General features: G+C 53.7%; 2 protein-coding genes across 4 annotated transcripts; one reads left to right on the plus strand and one right to left on the minus strand.

Annotated features, from left to right (window-relative positions):
- Positions 1–1,522: 1,522 nt before the first annotated feature.
- SIMC1 (SUMO interacting motifs containing 1) lies at positions 1,523–8,422 on the minus strand. 3 transcript variants are annotated; one of them, XM_068161214.1, is made up of 10 exons: positions 8,282–8,422; positions 6,837–7,550; positions 6,376–6,593; positions 5,645–5,771; positions 5,129–5,274; positions 4,515–4,694; positions 3,930–4,058; positions 2,816–2,972; positions 2,661–2,745; positions 1,523–1,772 (listed from the first exon to the last, which is right to left on the minus strand). In XM_068161214.1, exons 1-10 carry the CDS (start codon positions 8,405–8,407, stop codon positions 1,552–1,554), a joined length of 2,103 nt encoding a protein of 700 aa, XP_068017315.1. In that variant the 5' UTR covers positions 8,408–8,422; the 3' UTR covers positions 1,523–1,551. The 3 variants fall into 3 exon arrangements, with proteins under 3 accessions (XP_068017315.1, XP_068017326.1, XP_068017306.1); XM_068161225.1 differs by having other exon boundaries at positions 5,702–5,771; positions 6,376–6,596; XM_068161205.1 differs by having other exon boundaries at positions 6,376–6,596.
- Positions 8,370–14,071, plus strand: THOC3 (THO complex subunit 3). The gene is made up of 6 exons (XM_068161241.1): positions 8,370–8,735; positions 9,673–9,829; positions 12,118–12,322; positions 12,653–12,814; positions 12,906–13,006; positions 13,342–14,071. The coding sequence occupies exons 1-6, from the start codon at positions 8,385–8,387 to the stop codon at positions 13,503–13,505; spliced, it is 1,140 nt and encodes a 379-aa protein (XP_068017342.1). The 5' UTR covers positions 8,370–8,384; the 3' UTR covers positions 13,506–14,071.
- Positions 14,072–14,174: the final 103 nt, after the last annotated feature.

The raw sequence follows: 14,174 nt of genomic DNA on the forward strand, positions 1-14,174 counted from the left end.
TGGGTAGGTTTAAAGCCAGGCTCAGCCCTGTCTTGGACTTGTGTAGGTGAAGCTAAATGTGAAATCTGTGTTTTCTTGATCTAATCAAATGGAGATTCTTCATGTTCCCAAGCCTCCTTCTCTTGCAGCCTGTGTGCTGTTTGCACCTGCATTACAGAGGAGGCACAGATGTAGGAGCCAGGCTGATATTTGCCTAGAGGTGCCCAGCTCCTGGTGGTGTGGCCATCTTGGCTTTATTTTCACCTGAAATGTTCTGGTGTGAGTGCTGTAGCATTTGTAGCTGCCTAAGTACTGCTGATAGAGCACATGGCTCTCCTGGGCTGGGGAGGCCTGAGCTGAGCACAGGCATTCCCTGTACTCCTAGAGTGCTGGCACAGCTAAGTCATGAAGTGACTGAAGCAGCCAGGTACTCAGATACAGCCTGCTGCTGTAGCTCTTGGTTACACAGGCTCATCTCATAGTTTAGTTTGGAAAGGATGGGAATAAAGTGTGGCCTCTTGGTAGGATTCTCATCCTAATTTCTCTATTGTATCCCAACATCATTCTTGGGGATATGACTGTCCCTATGGGCCTCTTGCTACCATGCAGCTTCCTGCCTCATGATTGAAGTCTAGTCCAGTTAAAAGGAGCTACCTGGTTTATACACCTGAATGAGCTCACCATGTTGGAGGAGCAGCTTTCTAGAGCAGCAAGGACGTGGGAGCTTGCACTGTTGGCACTGCTTCTGGCTACTGCTTAGAAAAACTATGCTTTTCCCAGGCTTATGCCTAGAAGGGAGGGGTGGTGTCATGCAGATGAGTGGCTTGTTCTGCATCTGGCAGTGGGGAAGAGGCTTCCTAAAGTAGAAGGAACAAACCTGTCTGATTTGGGGCTCCCTCTTCCAAGCTGTTCTGGGCTAACTGAAGCCAGGCTGCTGGATGAGGCCTTGCTGTGCAGCAAGCATTGCCTTCAGAGTGTAAAGCAGTAACCAGGACTGCCCTGCCGTGGCTGTGCTCCTCAATGTTCTTTCTTGATACGTTAACCACCTTGGGCAAAGTCACGTGTTTGGAACACAAATGTTCCCCTCTGAGGACTGTCCAGTGGGGCCTGGGGATCCCTGTGCTGTGCATGCTGTCACTGAAGTCTGCACCTGCTTTTTTTGTTAAATGCTATCATCTTTTTCTAAACACCAAAGAGGTATTTGGGCATTTTGCTTGCTGTGCAAGCTAAGGGCAGAGGTCATGGCTGCTGTAGTCTGACGCTATTCCAAAGTACAGCTGCCAGCTCTGCCCTCCCTTTGGGCAGGCCTGGCACCACAGTGGAACAGTCTCAGCAAATACGAAAATAATTTATTTTCTACCACTGTACAAAATGCCTTGAACTGTAGGATGAGGCAGGTTTGAAAGGAAAGCAGGTGTTTTCCCCAAGAAATGTATGAATAAGTCCCCATAACATGACATGGGAGGCTGCAGCATGAGATGAGGTTTGGAGAGGGTTTTACAGAAGAAACATGAAGCTCTCTGTGCCCCCCCCCCCCCCCCCCCCCCCCAGCTGCTGCAGGGGTTGTTTCTGTCAGGTAGCAGCAACAATGAGGAACAACTCCTGAAACAGCTGCAGCTTCTCTGTAAACTGCAGGGGAAAAGGCTGCCCCAGGATCTGCTGCATTTGGTTGATGAAGTTCTCCATCTTCAGCTGAATGTCCAGCTGGCTGATGTCATCACCAGCCTGCAGCCTGGGCTTCACCTTCTGAATGATCAAATCCATCCGGTCATTGAGTGAGCTCCATAAGTGGCCTGCAAGAGGAAGTACTGCTGGGAAGAGGCAAGTCACAGGGGCTGCCTGACCTTGTCCAGGGACAGACTGCAGCATGCCATGGTGAGGAGCAGTTGGGAACTGTGCTGATTCTCTCACAGTTATCCTTGATGCTTCTGCATAAGACTAGCCTTGTGGAAGGGGGAACTGTTCCCTTCTTGGAGTAAGTCTGCACATGGAGAGAGCCCAAGAAAGGGGGAGGGGGAAGGGCTTGTGGCATCCATTTCTCCTCTAACAGTGGCAGACCCATCAGCTGTCCAGCTGCAAAGGGCTTAACTAGGGCTTCAGGCAGAATAAGTAGGCATGTGTGATGTTGGATTCCTCTGCATTCCCCCCTGAAAACCTTAACCCTAGGCTAAAGCAGCTGAACTGGTAAGAGACTTCTGGGAGTTCTCAGGAGTGTTTTGTGACTCTGCTGTTCTCCTAGGGTCAGAAATGCTGCTCCTTCCACTGCTATATGGGTGGTGTTACATGCCTTGTATGCTAAGTACTGTGTGTGTTCTGGCATTGCCATCACTTTGCCTTCTGCCTTTCCTCCTAAGCCATCCTATTCTTCCATCCACTGTGGGTGCAGCTTAGGCAACAGTGGGTACAAAGCACCCCTTGTATTTCCCAGTGCAGGGACTGATCCTGCAGGAAGTAGGCTATTATTAGAGGCTAAACTTGGTCAAGCAACTTGAGTGCTCTGCTTGATGCAACATCACTTCTTTGCTCTGACTGCTAGGAATAACTACTGGTATGGATGGGACACATCTTTCAAAGACTCAGTGGCTGTGGGTACATGAGTGATGAGAAGATGGGTACTTTGGCTCCTCTACTGCAGCTTTTTAGTGAGGTTGTGTCTGTTGAGGTCAGAACAGGCTGCTTACCCAGTACTACATTTTGGTAACTCAGCAGCAGCAAATTCAAGTACTCTAGCATCTCGTCCCATCTTTGCCATGTTGCTGCTTCATCCTGTGAGACAGAATTTTGTTATGAGAGGTTTTCTCATGAGAAAAGGCAAAGGAGAGGTGGAACAGGATACCTGGTATGGCAGCAGCACAGAGGAGTGGCCCAGGAAGTACAGGATCTTGGCCAGAGACAAGTGCAAAGTTGAGGGCACATCACAACTATGCTGGAACAGCTGCTCTAGCAGTTTGCAGCGCAGGAGCTGGCTCTCCATAGTGTTTAAGAAAGCTTCCCTGGAAGACAGAAGGGTTTTACTCTAGGGGAGAGAGAGCATAGGCTGACCAGGGACAACTGTTTCAGCGTGTTCCTGGTTTCGGGTCTCGATCTGGTGCAGATGTGGGGTAACTGCAGAGGCAGTGGCAGAGTGGAAGAAAACCCACTAAATGTGATAGAGACCTTCATTGTGCAGCTCAGCCATGTGTTTGTCTTTAGGTCTGACCTGTGGCAACTCAAGGTTGGTATGGTCTCTGAAGTAAGCTTAGCTGCCTCACTCTACCCTGCTCAGTAGCCTGTGTGGGAGTTTGCCATTCCTGCTGGCTTGCAGGTAGCACAGCCAAGCAAATGCAAAGTAGAGTCAGCAGCCAGCCAGATCTCTGAGATCTGTCCTGGGAGGAGTGAATTTGGTTAGAGTTAATTTGGCTTGACTAGGCCTGGTGTGTGCTCAGGTAGATTCTGCTGAAAGATTCTGTCTGAAAAGGTTTCCTGGGGTTGGCAAACATGGGTTTGAAATGTCTGTGGGTCTAATGGTCTTGCATCTGAATTAGAGCCAGTCAGGCCCTTGTGTTTTAGCTTCAGATGCTGTACTTCTTAGAGAAGCAAACCAAGGGATGTTGAGGCAAATCTGCATCATATTATCTGATAGGCTACTCAGTTGTCCATGGGAATCAGAGATGTGTTTGCCAGTTCTTGACCAGGCTGATGCAGACTGCTGCTTTTCAGACCCTCTTTACAGTTTTAAGGTCCTGCAGCTTTAACAGCTGGGACAAGCAACTGTTCTCAGGCACACCAGCTGGTGATGTTCTGTTTCCATGGGACCTGTCAGTCCAACAGCCACGTGTCTGCTGGCTGGGTCGTGAATGAGCCTGCCTGTCTCACACTGTGCTACTTCATGCATCCACACTTGGGTGTACAACAGGAACAAGGCTACTGCTCACACAGGCAGGTGCTGCCTTGCCTGTGGTCTGTCTCACCTTTGGCTCCTCAGAGGAATATTCAATATAAATGGGAATATCACATCTGCAATCTTACAGGAGCTGCAGTTGGGAGACTTGTCCACTTCTACTGCGATGGACAACATCCGCTGGAGCAGGAGCATCACCCTGGGTTAGAGACACAGTCAGTACTAGAAGTCATCACCCCCTGGCTTGCCAAGTAAAGCAGTGGGGATGGTACCTAGTTCAGCCTCCTGCCTTGCAGTGTGGGACACAGGGGAACACAGCAGGCTGGATTTAGTGTGAATTCTGAATCCAGTGCTCTTGGAAGCAGAGCCCTCAGGAGGTCTTGGTTGCTGTACTGAGTGTTGATGGAGCAGCACAGGCCAGCCTCAGCTGTGGGCCAAGAGCTCCAACCTTGTGCCATGTGCATGTGGAGGATGTTTACTGAGCCAGCTTCCTACCAGGTGAGGATGTCTCTTGCTCCCCAAGTCTATGTCTACTCCAAAGGAGAACCAACAAGTACAGCCTGGCTTCCCTGACCTAACAAGGAGGGACTCTGGCTTTTCCCTGACTTGGGCTTAATGATAATGCCAGCAGGGAGCTAGGACATCTGGGTCTTACTTCTGGGTGAAGAAAGTTGGTGGAGCTGCCTCTGCATGGGCAGTGCTGGTCAGCCATGGTGCAGATGAGCTGTGTTTGGCCCATGCTTCTGGTGAAGACAACGTAGTTTCTTGTGGCTGCTCCTGGGGCTGGGGTAAACCAACTCCTGTAACTGCTGCAACTAACCATTCAACCACCTCCCTGGGAAAGAAACAAGAATTTTAGTGGAGACAGGCCTGGTCTTGCTGCATCCTGACCACTAGATCCACTTGGAGCTTGAGGAGAGATCTCAAGGATGAAGAATATGTCTCACCCCCTTGGACAGATTAGGTAGCAGCTCTCTTGAGCAGCAGATTTATACACTTGTCAAACAAGACTGCTTCCTTCTCAGTCCTATCCTGGGCAATGCAAATCTCAAGCTTGTTCCTGGGAAGGGCCCACTAAGCTGTGCCTGGAAGTGCCTTGCACCAGCTCTGGTGGTTTGCTTTTGTTAAGCCTACTCCTGTTCTTTATACTTGGGCCCTACACTTCCTTCTGTCTCCCAGGCTTGTTTCCTGGAAAGTCTGAAAGCCCCTGAGCCCCTGCTTTTCAGCCCCTGGTTAGAGAACAGGGGAGAAGGAGGTGGTGTCCCTTACTTGACATTGTGGAAGCATGTGTCACATGAAAGCACTCTCTTAGCAATTGACTTCTGTAGCATGCGCAGCCTCAGGTTGTGCTGGAAGTCATCCTCCAGGGTCTGCACCACGTACTGCAGGAAGAGGACCCAGCCAGGGGGCTTCTCCTGAGGGCACATGGAGATGGTATGAACAGGGTGAGGAGCACCAGGGAATATGTCTCTCTTGGGTATGGGCTGATGTACAACTGAGTAGCTCCAGGAGAGGCTTCCCTGGCTCAGGCAATGGCCTAGGGCTGTTGCCAGACCTGTTCTACTGTTGCACTAGGGCTAGGCCCCAGAGAGGATTTGTCTGCTGCTTTGTCACCTTCAGAGGAGACAGCCTACCTACAGGCTTGCAGCAGGTTAGGGAGCACTGTGGATAAATGTGGGATATCCAACTGGCTCCTGCTGCCTTCAGCAGCTGCTGGGACGTGATGGGCATGTTGGACTGGCCCATTCTGCAGCACAGCACGGCCATGCAAGGCCAAATACTTACCCTCAGGCACCCTCTAATGGATGATCCCTGCCCAATGTGACATGTGGGGCCAAGTACCTGGTCCTCCATGGTGTACTTCAGCAGCATCCAGTCCCATCCCACTGTGGCAGCATTGGCTGGATGGACCCTGCAAGGACAGCACTGTCCATTTCTGCTGAACTGCCCAAGTGTCTGCCTGAAGTCATGGCAGCCCCTGGTCCTTCCCTGATCCTGCCCCAGCCCCTCCTGGCCCCAGCTGCTCAGGGGCCTGTTGTGCCTTCTCCTCTCCAGTTTTGTCCTCTTCTTTTTTCCTCCCCTGACCATGCTAATATTCTGGAAGCACCTGATGGGGCTGTACTATATATTTGGGGAGTCACAGGACTCACAAAATACTGTTCCTCTCTGCAGGAACCCTGAGGGCAGCAGGGGAAGTGCTCCAGCCCACGTTCTCCTGTTACAGCCCAGGGCAGCTATTTCTACCATGTCAGTGAAGAATGGGATCTGTGCTTTAGGAGCAAGGCAAACACATCCCTCTGTCCCAAAGGGCTCCCTGGTGTCACAGGCTGTCCCTGATCCATCCTCAGACAGCTTGGGCTGTTGCCTGTGCTGACAACAGGAGGCAGGGGTGGGAGCATCATCCTAGGTTAGAGGGGAAATGGTTCCCTATTCTGCAGTGTGGACCATGGAAGGTCACCTTTATGCTGGGCAGGTAGCCAGGAGCACCTGGGCACCATGGCAGAGGAAACACATACATTTGGATCTTCATTAGCAGCATGTAGGTGTCCTTCAGCAACTCCTTTTGGTGGGGGTTCAACAGGACCCGTCTGATCAGGTGGGAGATGATTTCTTTGGGGGGGTAGTGCTGGCAGGAGACAAAATCATTCAGGAAATGCAAGGTGCCTTCCAGGAAGTTCTCCTCCATGGTGGTGCGCACCATGTTCAGCTTCCCACTGGGGATGAGTTCAGTCTTCTGCTGCATACAAGACAAGGCAATAGGTGAAAGCTGGCTCCCCCTGACTCAGAGCAACCCAGCTCTGATGTGGGGCCCACCACGAAGAGAACCACAATAACCAGATCCCCACTGCCTAGAAAAGCTTCCCCCAAGAGGGGAGGCAAAGCAGGGGATGCCCCAGCTCCATCTTCTACAGCTGGGGCTGCTCTGAGCAGGCTCTGTCTGGGCTTGGCAACAGCAGCTGCTCCAAACCCTGTTTACCTGATGCATTTCTCTGTTGGGTGCCACACCTTGCAGGAAGAGGTGCTGGACTCCGCTACTCCTGAAATACTGCAGTTTGTTGAGCCAGGCCTTGCTGTCAGCCTTGGTCCTGGTTGGGGTCACTTGCTGGATTACTTCATGTGGGGGTAAGTCATCTGCTTCCAGGAAAGGCCTTTGGGCCTCTGTGGGGATGGCTGAGGCAGGGCTTAGCTTCAGAGGGAGCTCACTTTGTTGGCATGGGTGGGGAGTGTCTTTCTCTGAGCCACTGCCTCTGTCACTACTGCTGCTGTCCAGACTGGAGGGGGATGGGGACAGCAGGTCTGAGTCCAGCTGCATGCTGGCCAGAGAGCCCAAGTCACTGTTAAAAGTGGTAGTGCTGCAGTTCCTCTCTGGGCTGCAGGAGGAGCTGCGGTAGCTGGAGGCGGAAGAGCAGCAGCTCTCTGCTCTGTCCACAGTGGCACTGGGTTCTGCAGGAGTGCTGTCCCTGGGTGCTGCAGGGTATGGCCTTGCCACTGTCTCCATTTCCTGCACTGGGGTGGAGCAGAACTGGGGATGGGACATGTGTGCTGTTGGGGTAACAGGTGCCTGCCTGGGGTCCTGGTCGGCCAAGCTGGTGGTATCGGGAAGGCTGCACGTGTCCTCTGTCAGGTCAATGATGGTGAATCTGCTCCCTGGCACTGTGCTTGTGTCCTCGTAGGTCAGATCAATGATCTCCTGTGGGGACAAAGGGACCAGCACTGTCAAGCAGAGGAGGGCTGGAGGCTGCCCTGGGTCCAGCTGTCCCTGCTGCACTGAACTCTCACAGACAGTTTGAAAGCTGCATCAGAACTGGGGCCAGTGCCTGGTGCTGGGGATAAACGGAGCATTCCCCCCGCGGCCTGGGTGAACCATCCACAGCGGCCTTCTGCCCTGCACAGCTCCTGCCCCAGACCACTGCTGCCTGCCCACAGGGTATCTGCCCTGGCCCTCGCCTTGGCCACCCCATCATGGCCTGGGGTTGGACCCCCACGCGGGGGGCTGGCATCCTGCCTCGAGGTGAGGCTGAGGGGACCAAAACATTTCGTGGCTGGTGACCGAGGTCTTCCTGGGGGGAAAAGGCCGCGGGGGTGGGACACGCTTGGGGACCACGGCTCTGCTCCTGGCGGATGGCGTCTGAAAGGACCCAAGGGGCTCCTGGGGGTAGTCGGGGTGCCTTTGGGGGATGCGGCTAGGCCCAGGGCGATCCTGTCAGGGACGTGACCCAGGGCAGTAGGCTTCCCGGGAACGCACGAGTGGGATCCCGTGCCGGCCGCCCCGGGGAGGCACACTATAGCCCTCGGTGCTTCCTGTCCCCGAGCGGCTGCCGTTCCTGCCTGCGACGGAAGCGCCGCCATCTTTGTAAGGGGCAGGCGGCGCCGCTCCCGGTGGGCGGCTTCTGCGTCCCGCCCCGGGGGCCGCCGACTCACCGCGGGGGCCTGCAGCGGGCGCCGTGGCGGCGTCTGGCAGCGGCAGCAGCGACGCTGGCGCGGGGATGGTGGCGAGTGGCTGCTCTCGGAGTCCGAGGTGCTTATGAGGACGACGCTGTCAGCCATCTTGGCGGCGGGCGGTGGCTCCGCCCCGCACGCGCCGGCAGCGGCAGCTCTCGGGCCGGGCCCGGGGCGGAAGCTGCGTCAGTGGCGGCAGCGGGGAGGGCTGGCGGCAGCGGCCCCGGGCGCGGCGCGGCGCGGCCCCGCCGCTATGGCGCTGTCCCCCTATGTGCAGGCCATGCAAGAGCTGTTCCGCGCCAACACCCGGAGCCGTGAGTTCCCGGCGCACGGCGCCAAGGTGCACTCGGTGGCCTGGAGCTGTTGCGGCCGCCGCCTCGCCTCCGGCTCCTTCGACAAGACCGCCAGCGTCTTCCTGCTCGAGAAGGACCGGCTGGTGAGCAAATTCGGCGATTCGGGGCGGCGGTTCGGTGCCAGGCGCTGGGGAGCGGCTGGAACCACCGCTCCGGGTGGTATTGGGACATCCCAGCAGCCCACGGGCTGGGACTGATGGTGCAGGCTGGTACCAGGGACTCCCTCGGGGCTGGATCCTCGGACCGGGGGCTCGCACCGGGAATGAGCCCCAGTGGGTACAAGAACTGGGAGTGAGGAGACTCGGTCTGTACCGGAAGGAGAAGCGTCAGTAAGGACCCCGCAGACTGGTGCTGGGCTCAGGGAGCCGGGACTGGAGTTGGTGTCTCCATCCTGCCCGGCTTAGGTAGAGAACGTGATGAAATGGTGGTGGGGCTTTGGGCTGATCACCTGCCCCATCCGGTAACCGGCAGTGCAGGCGGGTAGAGATTCATTCATCCTTCTCGTTAGTGGCTGCCACAGAATCATAAAACGGTTTGGGTTGAAAGGGACCTTAAAGTTCCAATCTCAGTGCCACGGGCAGGGACACTTCTGCTAGACCAGATTGCCTAAAAGCTTCATCCAACCTGGCCTTGAAGGTTACCAGGGATGAGGCATGCGTAATTTCCTTGGGCGACCTGTTCCAGTGTTTTGTCATCCTTACAGTAAAGAATTTCTAATATTTAATCTAAATCTATCCTTTTTTCAGTTTAAAACTGCCAACTTCTTGTCCTGTCACTACATTGCCTCTAGTGACAGGACAAAGTTGGGGAGTCCTTCTCTACCCTTCCTGTAGACCCCCTTTATGTACTGAAAGGCCACTATAAGATTTCCCTAGACTCTTCTTGCCTTCAGGCTGAACAACCCCAGTGCTCTCAGCCTGTCCTCACAGGAGAGGTGCTCCAGCCCCCTGATCAGCTCTGTATCTCTCTGCACCTGTTTGATCAGGTCTATGTCTTTCTTACATTGTCCTCTCTCTCCAGGTGAAGGAGAACAACTACCGAGGCCACGGGGATAGTGTGGATCAGCTCTGCTGGCACCCCAGCAATCCTGACCTCTTCGTCACGGCATCTGGGGACAAAACCATCCGCATCTGGGACGTCCGTACCACCAAATGCATCGCCACTGTCAACACCAAAGGTGGGTCCTTTCCTTCCTTGGGTCTCAGCAGGACCTCAGCTGCATGGGACTTGTCTGCAGTGGCACAGTGCTTTAGGGCTATGCAATCGGAGCATCTTTACTGACCGCATTTATCTTTGTGTTGTACTCGTCTGTAAGGAGCAGCAGTGAACACAAGGGCTGATCACCGAGAGAGTCATTAGGCATTGGAATGGGCTGCCCAGGGAGTCACCATCCCTGGAGGTGTTCAAGAGGAGATTGGAGGTGGCACTTGGTGCCATGGTCTAGTCATGGATCTGTGGTGACAGGTTGGACTTGCTGATCCTCGAGGTCTCTTCCAACCTTAGCGATACTGTGATACTGTGATTCACTGTGGTGTAAGGGCTACAGAAGCTACTGAAATAGGATGCTGGTAGTGAAAGTGTCATGCATTCAGCACAAGAAGGGCATGAAACTGTTGAAGTGGGTCCAGAGGAGGGCCACAAAAATGATCAGATGTCTAGGATACCTCTGCTAGGAAGAGAGACTGAGAGAGTTGGGGTTGTTCAGCCCAGAGAAGAGGAGGCTCTGGGGAGACACTGTGGCCTTTCAGTACTTAAAGAACTCTCTAAGAAAGATGATCATAATCTTTTTAGCAGGGCCTGTTGTAACAGGACAAGAGCTGATGGTTTTAAACTAAAAGAAGGGAGGTTTAGACAAGGAAGACATTTTTCACAATGAAGCTGGTGGAACCCTGGCCCAGGTTGCCCAGCAAGGTGGTGGATGCACCCTCCCTGGAAACATTTAAGGTCAGGTTGGAGGAGACTTTGAGCAACCTAACTGAGTTTTATGTTCACTGCAAGAGGGTTGGTCTAGATGGTGTCATCTGGCTTTAAATGTTCCTTCTGACCCAAACCATTTCGTTTCTTTGATACTTGTGTCTGGAGTCTCTGGGCTGCAAGGCTGGAGATTAAGGTGAGGCATACCATGGTGGAAGTAAAAGTTTGTGTGGGTTCAGAAATCTCCAATTTTGAGTTGTTTGGGCTGGAAATGACTTTGTAAGATGGCATAACTGCAACCTGCCTTGTAGAATCAGGATTGTTTCATTGGAAAAGACCTCCGAGGTCATGGAGTCCAACTGTCGACCTAATTTCACCATGGCCATTAAACCATGTGCTGAAGTGCCATGTCTGCATGGTTTTGAGCACCTCCAGGCTTGGTGATTCCACCACCTCCCTGAGCAGCCTGTTCCAGTCCCTGACCACGCTTTCCATAAGGAAATTTGTACTAATATCCAATCAACCCCCACCCTGGTTCCATTTGATTGCATTTCCTCTTGTTCTGTCATGTGATACTTGGGAGAAGAGACCAACCACCACCTCACTGCAATCTCTTTTCAGGTAGTTGTGGAGAGCAGTGAGGTCTCCCTTCAGCCTCCACTTCTCCAAGCTAAACAATCCCAGTTCCTCCTCAGCAGACCTGCCTTCCAGACCCTTTGCCAGCTTCATTGCCCATGGACATGCTGCAGCACATCAATCTCCTTTTTGTAGTGAGTGGCCCCAAACTGAACACAGTAGCTGAGCTGTGGCCTCACCAGTGCTGAGTAAAGGGTCATGATCACTTCCCTACTCCTGCTAGCCACGCTGTTCCTGATACAGGCCAGGATGCTCTTTGTCTTTTTGACCACCTGGGCACACTGCTGGCTAATGTTCAGCTGGCTGTCAACCAGCACCCTCAGGTCCTTTTCTGTCAGGCAGTTTCCACCCACTCTGCCCTAAGCATGGGGTTGTTGTGACCCATGTGCAGGACCTGCCACATCAGGGTTAAACCTCATACAGCTGGCCTCTACCCATTGATCCAGTCTGTCCAGTTCCCTTTGCAGAGCCTTTCTGTCAGGGACAGATCAACACTCCTATCCAGCGTGGTGTCATCTGCAAACTTACTGAGGGTGCACTCAGTCCCTGTTGACTTCTGCTTTTTTTAGGTCTGAAAAAATCACTGGGTTCAGAGGATCTTTGAGCTGACCTTGTTTAGTAGTTGTGGTGATCCCATCTCAGTTGAAATGGAAAGGGCAGCAATGTCATTGGGTTGGCTTGAATCTGATTCTGTTAAGTTTGATTTTCTATCATTGTGCACCCTTGCTGGACAGCTGCTGTATGGGGTTTGTGTGTCAGACTGCAGACCTGTCTGTCTTTCCCATTTGGGAGTGGTTGTGAGTTAGTGAAGCAGTTTTTGCCCTAAGATCAGGAATGAAAGCTGCCTGTCTGTTTAATTCCTTGGCTACTGTGTGTTGTTGGGTGGAAATGAGACCTGCCTTTCTGCCCCTCCAGGAGAGAATATCAACATCTGTTGGAGCCCTGATGGACAGACCATTGCAGTGGGGAACAAGGATGATGTAGTCACCTTCATTGATGCCAAGACTCATCGTTCCAAAGCTGAGGAGCAGTTCAAGTTTGAGGTGAATGAGATCTCCTGGAACAACGATAACAACATGTTCTTCCTCACTAATGGGAATGGCTGCATTAACATTCTCAGGTAGGTGCCTCTGGTGGGCAGGGTAGCCAGGCTGGCTGCAGCAGACAGCAGTCTGCAAACCCCTCTGCTGCTTTTGGGGAACCAGAGTCTCACACCCCAGTGACTCCCAGCCCTCTGGTGGGAATGAACTTGTCTGGTTACCCCAGTTCTGGGCTGGGCTCCCTGGGAGTGACCCTGATGCTTTGCATCATTTGCTCAGCCGTTGAAGGTTTCCAAGAGTATGGCCCTGCAGGAGTTTGGTTGCTTATAGTCCCAGTCCCACCTGCTCTGCTTGCAGACAAGCCCTACACTTCTCTCACTGCTTCCTGCCCTGTCTGTTCATCTCCATAGCTACCCAGAGCTGAAACCCATCCAGTCCATCAATGCCCATCCTTCAAACTGCATCTGCATCAAGTTTGATCCCATGGGGAAGTACTTTGCCACAGGCAGTGCTGATGCACTAGTCAGCCTCTGGGACGTGGATGAACTGGTGTGTGTGAGGTGCTTCTCAAGGTAGGTACTGCTGTCCCAGAGTTGTTTGTGTCCCCCTCTCTGGTGCCTGTGCAGGAGGTGACTCACCATCTGCTGTGCTCTGTTGCTGCAGGCTGGACTGGCCTGTGCGAACGCTGAGCTTCAGCCACGACGGGAAGATGCTGGCATCAGCGTCAGAAGATCACTTCATTGACATTGCAGAGGTGGAGACAGGTAATGGTTCTGCTTTTGGGGAACAGCAAGGAGGGAGTTGGATTGAGAAGTGCTGGTGGATCTGGGAGGGGACTGGGAGAATCAGTCTGCTAAGGAAGAGCCTGGCTGTGCAGAGCAGAGCACCGTGAGGGGGAGCCTCTGCTCTGTGTGTGGCAGCGTGTGTCATGTCTGAGCTTTGTCACCAGGTGACCGAAAGGCGCTGAAGCAGCGTTTGTTCCTCCTCTGCCCTGCATGGGAGGGAAGAGGCAGGCGTTTGGCTCTGCTGTGTGCTACAGGGCAGCATGCAGCATGGGGCTGGAGGCTCTTTGGACTGATGTGACCCCTTTTCCATGCAGGAGAGAAGCTCTGGGAGGTGCAGTGCGAGTCCCCCACCTTCACAGTGGCCTGGCATCCGAAGAGGCCCCTGCTGGCCTTCGCCTGCGATGACAAAGATGGCAAATACGACAGCAGTCGGGAGGCAGGCACCGTCAAGCTCTTCGGCCTCCCCAATGACTCCTAATGGAACCACACCAGGGGAAGCAATGCCTGCCTGCTCTCTGGGATGGGAGGGTGCTTAGTTGGTGTAGTCAGGGCAAGGAGGTGGCTCCTCTCCTTGTCTGCTGGGTGGTGCTGTGGCTCTGCTCTGTGTACCACTCTCAGGAGCATTTGTGAAAAACCAGCTTCTGTGCTGGGCAGGATGGGGAAGGGGGGTTTGCTGGTAGGGCCCACCTCAATGTCTGAGGGCTGCTGCTACCTCTCTAGGGTGTATGTAGGGTTGTTCCAAAGGCAAGTGGCCAAAGAAAATCACTATAGAAGCCTCCTGTGAGAGGACCTCAGCTCTGGCCAGGCTCCCCAGCAGTGACAAGCTACCTGACTGTCCTCTTGTTCACAGCAGCCTGGTGGCAAGGGCAGTCCTGGGAGCACAGCCTGTCCCTTCCCCTCCCGGATGTCTCATGACCCTTCCCCTCACTGGGACCGCCTGGGGAGGGTAGAGGATGGGAGTTAGATGCTTCCTCAGCTGGGGTTTTGGGGTTTTGTATGTGTGGTTGTTTTTTCTAATTTTGATAAATCTTCTTCCATAATGAAGGTGCCTGTGGCTGCTGGGGGGCAAGGGGGCAGTTGCTGAGCTACTGTCCCGCGAGCTCCTCTCCCTTCCCTTCAGCCCTGGCAAGGCCCTGTGGTCAAGAGG

This window comes from Melanerpes formicivorus, unplaced genomic scaffold (assembly GCF_026170545.1).
Source record: "Melanerpes formicivorus ecotype bairdi unplaced genomic scaffold, bMelFor1.0.p_v2 SCAF_2, whole genome shotgun sequence".
NCBI lineage: Eukaryota > Metazoa > Chordata > Aves > Piciformes > Picidae > Melanerpes > Melanerpes formicivorus.

Coding starts and splice junctions, on each gene's coding strand:
- THOC3 (XM_068161241.1), top strand. CDS start 8,385: ATGAGGACGACGCTGTCAGCCATCTTGGCGGCGGGCGGTGGCTCCGCC. Junction 8,736..9,672: donor TGCTCGAGAAGGACCGGCTG/GTGAGCAAATTC, acceptor CTCTCTCTCCAG/GTGAAGGAGAACAACTACCG. Junction 12,323..12,652: donor GGCTGCATTAACATTCTCAG/GTAGGTGCCTCT, acceptor TCATCTCCATAG/CTACCCAGAGCTGAAACCCA.
- SIMC1 (XM_068161205.1), bottom strand. CDS start 8,407: ATGGCTGACAGCGTCGTCCTCATAAGCACCTCGGACTCCGAGAGCAGC. Junction 5,275..5,644: donor CCATTAGAGGGTGCCTGAGG/GTAAGTATTTGG, acceptor ATGTGCCCTCAG/GAGAAGCCCCCTGGCTGGGT. Junction 1,773..2,660: donor TTACCAAAATGTAGTACTGG/GTAAGCAGCCTG, acceptor TTCCTCTTGCAG/GCCACTTATGGAGCTCACTC.